Source organism: Limulus polyphemus, unplaced genomic scaffold, assembly GCF_000517525.1.
Source record: "Limulus polyphemus unplaced genomic scaffold, Limulus_polyphemus-2.1.2 Scaffold394, whole genome shotgun sequence".
In the NCBI taxonomy this organism is placed as follows: Eukaryota; Metazoa; Arthropoda; class Merostomata; order Xiphosura; family Limulidae; genus Limulus; species Limulus polyphemus.
Window position 1 is genome coordinate 529,479 of NW_013666004.1, and position 7,935 is coordinate 537,413.

General features: G+C 31.0%; 1 protein-coding gene across 1 annotated transcript in view; it reads left to right on the forward strand.

Moving 5' to 3' along the window:
- Positions 1 to 7,935, forward strand: part of LOC106457940 (sodium/hydrogen exchanger 10-like) — a 42,143-nt gene that overhangs the window by 13,575 nt on the left and 20,633 nt on the right. Inside the window, exons 6-9 of the mRNA XM_022384027.1 lie at positions 918 to 1,103; positions 1,751 to 1,915; positions 4,492 to 4,617; positions 6,192 to 6,290. Coding sequence (XP_022239735.1) covers positions 918 to 1,103; positions 1,751 to 1,915; positions 4,492 to 4,617; positions 6,192 to 6,290 — 576 coding nt within the window. The remainder of the gene's footprint in view (positions 1 to 917; positions 1,104 to 1,750; positions 1,916 to 4,491; positions 4,618 to 6,191; positions 6,291 to 7,935) is intronic.

Genomic DNA, 7,935 nt, shown 5'->3' on the forward strand with positions numbered 1-7,935 from the left:
CTGGAACAACGTTGTGTTCTTGTCCATAAAACCCGAGGAATAAAGTGGCAAGAGTCCTTCCTCCAATATTTCGATGTATTTTGCAAAATTTAGGTTGCCAACGCACTCCACTAAGCTCGATAAGTGAATACTTTTTTGACGAATTCTGTAACATTTTGCCTTTGTTTCTTTACAATAAATTTCCCACAAATATAACAGAATATGTTTCGGTCATTTACACAACCTCTTGTTGCCATAGCGATGAATAAATAATATTGAAAAGAAAAAATAATGTCAAAGTGCACGTACAAGCAAATACTATCCAGAAATGACACATCAAGTGGCCTGTTAACCGTTTATTTACTATTGGTGTGTTTCTCATGGGTTCTAGAATGATCAATAAGACTCTCACATTGTGATTGGTATAGAGAAATCTATAGCCAGTAGTTGTCAACATTTTAAGCATAATAAAGTGTGACCCAATTTCAATGAAAATGATTTACTTATGTAAAAGTACATATGACATTTAGGTGAAAAATCAAGACAAAACCATCACAGGCCTGTGTAATCAATATGACAATTTCACTAATAGATTTCTGTCAATATTTTTGTAATGTTTAAAGCATGATAAATTTTTAAATCATCTATTAGAACTTTAGTTGAAACATTAGCTTAATAAAAGAAAACTACAAAAACATTTTCAGCACTTCTGCTACTGCTACATCACGTTGTCCTTCTTATTTTGGAGAACTGTCATATCAGTATTAACTCCATGTATGAAGAAGCAATAGCTAAGAAATATAACTTCACAATCTAGGTTTTTAACTGGTTTGGTAAATGATTTTCAAACATAATTGAAATATGACTGAAATTAAAAGGGCATCTGATTTATATTATTACTTTTGCATCACTAAGATACTGGTCTGTTTATTTTTCAGCCATTTTTCAAAAAGATAGTTATGATGGTCAATGATCAAGTCAATGCTCAGCTTTATGCGGGTTATGATATTGGACAAGGTTTTGTTGTTGCTGAAGATCAGGTAAAGAAAAAAATCAACGAACTCGTGGACTTTGCACCAATTGTCAATGAAGTTAGAGAAATGTGTGATAGAAATCGTTTAACAGTAAGTGTCAGAAATAGTATATGTTTAGTTGTCATATATTATAAAATATTTCTAATTTGTAGTAGTGAGTATAATTATTATACACAGTAATTTTTATACATATATAAAATTGCAATAATGTTGAATTCAAAAATTATTATCTCTTTAGTGACTCAATAGTAAGCTTGAGGGCTTGAATGGTAAAATATTGGGTTTTGACTCATGTTTGGCACAATATAGATAGCTGATTATGTCATTTTACACTAAAACACAAAACAAACAAAAATTTCTATTGCAGAGTTTAGTATATCCATTAAACCTAAGGGGTAACAGAAGATAAAAGGAAGATTAGGGGAATAGAACATTTTTTGATAATACTACATATCAATGTTAGGACATTTGTTGAACAACGTCATGAATAGTAGCAAAATTACATGCTGTGTAATATCGTAAAGAAGTGTTAATTCTGTTGATAGAAATATGCATTAATTATGTTTTGTTTGTTCACTTATTTCTCACTGCCTGTTATATCTGTACAGTGTGTTCTTTTTTTTTATCCAGTTCACTGATAATTTATTTCACTTTTCCAATAAGTTTTTATTATCATGCATCTATGTTTTCTTAGAATGATTCATGTATATGTGAGTAATATTTCCTTATAATGATAGATTATGAAAGCATTGGTTAAGATGCAAGGGAGTTATCCCGAAATTGCTGTCGCTGCCAAAACACGGCATGCAACAAGGAGGATACTTAATGACTTAAAGCATGGAGCTCATGAACTTCAGAGTAAAGGCTTGATTGATGAAAAGGATTTTGAAATTTTGGAGGATGTAAGTTATAATTTTTCTTACATGATTTATCATGCCTGTAAACATAGTAGAAACTCATAACTAATTGCTACAAAAGTAAAAAAAAAGAAGATGATAAGAAATAAACATTGCTTGTTGAATAGTAAATTATAGCAAAAGCAATAATTATTGATAGTTGTATATAATTACACACACACACACACCAAAGAGTTTAAAATATCTTAGTTGTAATAAAGAGAAAACCTTATGATCATAGTAAAACCATTTCTGTTTTTTAGAACTTATGACTGATCTCTTAATGGAGAATTCTCTCTTAAAAGTTATTTTCCCAGGTTGAGGAAAAGTACAGTAATGCTCAGTTTTTTTTTTTTTATGAAAATGTGATTTAAGTATTTGTAATTTTCTTAGAAGGTAATGATTAATTTGCAGTATTTTTCAAGGTCATTAAGGAAGGATAAAATGAAAACATTATCTTGATTTTATAAAAAAGCACGTTCAAGTTAATTAAATAAAAAATGCAAAAGATAAAATTTTGGATACAAGAATAATTCAAGAACACCGATATTTAGAGTAGTTGGGCATTTCTTGATCAAAAGAGCTTTCATTAAAATTCAATTATCTTAATGTTGACTTTGAAACTACTTGAAATCTAGAAATATTTACTGAGAAGTAGTGTTTTATGTGAATTGATAGTTGAGTCAACTAGATTTGTACTCCTTTTTATTATTTTTTCATGCACGTAGTAAGATGATAATATTACAATCATTTTGCACATAAATTTAAATTAATAAGGATCGATAATTATTAAATGCATGAAAGTTTTTTCACAAATTCAAATCACATTAACCATGAAGGAAATTCACTAATTCGTAACTGATTAGTTTTTAAAGACAACCTACACAGAGAACTAGGGTGATGTGGCATATGATCCTCTAGCATGACTTAAAGTAAAGTTGAACTCATATATTTTTGGATAACCATACAAGAATAATGTCAATGAATATATTGGAAAAGTTGTAACCTTATCTAGAATACTGTGACAATAAACTGTTTACTGTTGTTTTGTAGTAAGCTAGTGGTATTGTCTTTTCAAAAGTTTATTTTATTTTTTTAATAAAGGAGTATCACTGAACTTAAATAGCTGTAATCTAGGAGAATGTGAATTAATGTTTCCTGAGAATATGTTTTTCTTCTATTGACAAGTTATCAAACTTGAAACCGATTGTGTCTAGGTTTTTTTTAAATAGTAGCAGGTTGGTGTTATAATTTCTCAGCTATTCAATTGCTAAGGAAAAAAGGGTAGCAGTTCTGGTAGGTTCATTTGATTTATGGTCAACTTCTTCTCTAGCAGAAATTTCTTTACATGGGAAGTATTAGTATAATATCTGAAGTTCTGAAAAAAATTGGTTAGGAAAGTAAAGTGAATATTTTTTGGAATTCTTCTTTAGAAACAATGTGTTTTAAAAATTTTTTGTTCTGTTCTACATTTTGGTTGTGAGCAATGAAAAGTTCTATGGATGTGTTGGTTAAAATGTTTCAGCTTCAGTTATGTGGAAGAAATGTTGTGAGATTTGGACATAGGCTTCTAAGAAATATGTACATGACTATGTTTTTAAGTAAAAATGTCAGGTGAATGGAGCATCAAGCCAATTTGTCAATGAGTAGTGCAACTTATTAAAATGAATGATGGAAAGTGGCCCATAAAGATCTCAGATTTTATTTTAAAAAAAACGTTTTATATTATGAGTAATGACTCATTTAGAACACATTTAATTAATCAAGTTTCACCCACCTGCAGTTGTTTGGATACTGTTTTTAACTGCCAGTGCATGGTTTGCTGGGTCAGTTTAGGAAGGTCATAGAGGAATTAAATAGTGGAATGTAGATGCTCACAATGGTATTGTTTCCAAATTTAACTTCTATAATGTCTTTATATCCATATCCTTAAATAAAAATTCTCCAACACAGATCACCCAAATATCCCAGTGTATATAATCAATTGCACTTGTGACAAATCCTACATTGGAGAAGCAGGCAGACTTCTACAGACCAGGATCAATGAACACAGAAGTCAGATCAGACTAATGAAATCTGGTACAGCACCATAATTGAATATGTCACGACCTCAGTCCATCAGAATAACAGAATATCTGCTTCTACTCTTGACAAAGCTCCAGATTGAAAAATATGAAAAAAGAAGAAATCATTCCATATTCATGGAACTGCATCTTTAACTGTATAGGGATGAAGGAACTGAAACTATTAAACATTGTTCTGCCATCCAGCCACTTTAAACACTGTTTCAATCCACTTTTGCATCAACTTTCAATTCTACTTATTCCAATGATCTTCATTTCTCATTCATGACTATGTTTATTTTCAGTTATAAAGCTCCTCTATAAACTTCCTACACAGTATTTGCATTAGCAGTTTGAAACATTCTGTCTAAACAATTAAGTCATGAAAAACTATTCACCTATCTAAAGTTAATAGTAATAGCACTTTATAGTACTCTCTGCTTAAATTGAAAATGTGAAACTTTCTGAACTTAGCCTAAGAAATTGTTAATATGAATAGATAAATTATCTCCCATTCAGGAAATATTCAAGCTTCTAAGAAGTCTTGATCATGCTCCAAAAAGTATAGCTGCAAGTGTAAGACCAGGAGAGCAACTACAAAGAATAGACTGGATTACAAGTGATGAATTGTGCAGTTTTTTATCAGTAGGGTCTCTTTTAGTAGTTATATTAAAAAATTATGTTAATTTAGAAATACTATAATAAAGGTTGCAATTAAAAACAAAATATAGTATTGATTTGTTAATTTTAAATAATCAGAGGCTGATAATAAAGTAGTGTAATTTATTCAATACTCACATACTTTTAATTTTTCATTGCATGAAAGTACATTCAAAGGTAAAGAAGGTACCATTCAAAGTACATTCAAAACCCAAGAAGCATGTGTATGTTGTAATGGGATTTTACCTTTTATCACAAAATGTGACCACAGAGCTGTTTCTTCTTTACATACTATAATCATGAAATAATAGTGATGAGAGTAATGAAACTTAATCCTGAAGGTATACTAGCAAAAATATTCTAATAAAATAGTAAACAGACTGACTAAGCATGGTTCTAATTAATGAAATTCCCGAAAAATCATCTAAAACATCCTTCATTAACAAAATTCTTCAATGAGCTGGATGTGGGATTCCAATGTGTATTTGGCCAACAGTAAATCTAGGTGGGATCACTTGGTTGCCAACAGTAAAACTAGGTAAGATCACTTGGTTGCAGATAGAACTGAAGAAATTGGTTTGACTGAAGGACAAGATAAAAAAAGCATTTTAAACCCTCATAACAACCATCTTTTTTTTTTTACAGCATAGGAATCACAACAAAATTGTTTTGTGCTGAAAATGTTTCTGTTGCAGCTGACCACTCTGTTCTTTAGTTCTGGAGTGATATACAAATAACAAGAAATAGGCTGAACAGTCACATCTAAGAAAAGAAAAATATTTTTCTGGATAAAAATCCAATCAAACAAATTTGAAATAACTTCTATACAGAATTGAAGAAGAGAAAAAGGCTACCATAGTGCACCAAATCTCAAGTTTCAATGCCCTATGAGTGCCACAGAATCCTTCCCCTCAAGTTCTTCACATCAAATCACAGTCTGGCCAATGATTGTTCATTTGGCTTGTAACAACAACTTTCATAAATGTTCACAAAGCAAATCTTGTGTGAATTGCTCCAAACAGAGCTTTAGGAGAGTGTACATATCTATACACACTCATGGCTATTTTTAATGATTCCCTCAAGACATGAATAAAAGCTAAGTTGACTCGTGTGTAACTTCTTAATATTATGATTTATCATACTGATCATTTAAAAAATGAGTTCACAGGAAAGTGCTTTGGTTTTACATATAATGTTTCAGTCATTGATTTGCACTTAAATCAAAATAATGACAGCCTATTGACAGGATATTAGCTCTGTATATATTGTTGCACTTTTATTAATAATCATTGTAAAAAATTCTGTCTCAGTTATTTATATTTAATATTTTGGTCTTTGTGTTTCTAGTTGCAGAAAATAATATGTCAATGTAATTTAAAATAAAAGAATATAAAAGAACAAAATATTATTATTATATTATTATAGTAATAATAATTTAGATTTAAGTATTTTCAGAATGCAATATATAAATTAAACTCCATAATTTGTGTAAGATAAAGATGTATATATTGTATAACTGTATCTATATATATATACATTGTACATATTTGTTTTTTTAGGTATTTCTTTTGTATCAATCATTTGAGTTAGGAAGTAATATATATCAGAAAGGCTCTTATTCTGAAGGAATTTACATGATTACCACTGGAATTGTAAAGGTGAGTTATCTAAGTTAGAGTCTGACTGTAAACCAACTTATCTAAATGAATCACATGGTATTTTTCTAATTAGCCTGTTTATGATATTATAGGTAATCCTATTTCTTTCCTGAGTCAAAGCAGTGGTATTGAGTGGTACATTGGCATGTCACATAGGTGATCTATGATATTCTGATCAATACATCTTGCTGGTTATATTTCATGACTTGTATGGAAGTATCTTACAAGGCATTATCCTGTATTAGAATGAAGCTTGGTTCAGTTGCACACAAAAAAGAGCAAACAATTAGGCTAAATACCATGTTACTTATGTGGTTGAGTATTAAACAATGAATTATCTAGTTCCATTAATTCTGATGCTTCCTGTTACTAAATATGAAATGCCACTGAAACTTTTTTGTTGAGTGGTGGTGATGTATTAAGTTCATGATTTATCTGTGGCTCTCTCAACACAAATTAGTCTACCATTGACAGAGATATGAAAATTAACTCATCTAAGACAGTATGAATTAATTTTAGTAATTAAAATTAAAATTCAAACTTATGGTGCTGCATGGTAATCTGTTTGGCTTCAATAGATATTTTGTATTGTAAGTGGGACTGCTGACAGACGTTGTGTACTGTAATATTATCACTCCAGTTGCTGTTGTGAATTTATTTAATACTATGTCCCTAAGCAATGGGCTGATATTTATAATGACCATGCTGTAATGACAGCTGCCATTATTACATGCATAGTTAATCTTTCCTATGCTGCTAGCACACATATACACTAGTTGTTTGATGACATATTCCCAAAATTTCCACTATTGACCTGGAGATATGAAAAGTTGATATTGGCTTTGTGTTTGTCTAGCTTCCAATGCCTGGAGAACTCTAACAGTCTGTACTTCCATTAAAAATCTAGTGGGTAAAATTGTTGCTGTTATTTGTTAAACATGTCAAACATTTATATAATCAAAAAAGTAAATGATTAAGTTTGGAAAAATGAAATGGAGGTACTACAGAGGGTTGAGTACGTTATATTAAAAAGAAATTGCAAAAATTTCTTTCATAACCACTGGCACATGTTTGACCCAGACTGCACAGATGAAGAAAGTTATAGGTGATTTCTTGACAAGGCATGTGGATAGGATAGTCTATGGGGTAAATAGGAAGAAAGAATCAGATTCTGCTACCCAGGGGCACAGGTGGAGGATATAACTAACAGAGCAGGAGATATGATAAAGGGGGCTAGCAGAGATGCAGTTTTTGTGGTGCATGTAGGGGCTAATAATGTAGGGTTCAAAAGGTGGGTCAGAGGAGCTAATTAGTAAGTACAAGGTGTTGATAAAGATGTTTAAAGAAAAAGGCTATAGCTTAATTTTGTCAGGGAGACTGCCCAGAATTAACTGTGGGGATGAAGTTATAAGTAGGTCATTAGGGCTAAATGCTAGGCTTAGGTTAGTATGTAAAGATGAGCAGATTGGCTGGTTGGACTTGTGGGATCAGGTCCGTGGGAGAAGGGAGCTTAAATAAGATAAGGGCTGGCTTGTTTGCTACGGCTATTAACTCAGCTGTAAGTGTAAGGGAAGTTTTAAACTAAGACTAGATAGTGATGAGGACCAGGAAAAACTGAATGCAAAAAAATAGGAGGCAAAGAAAT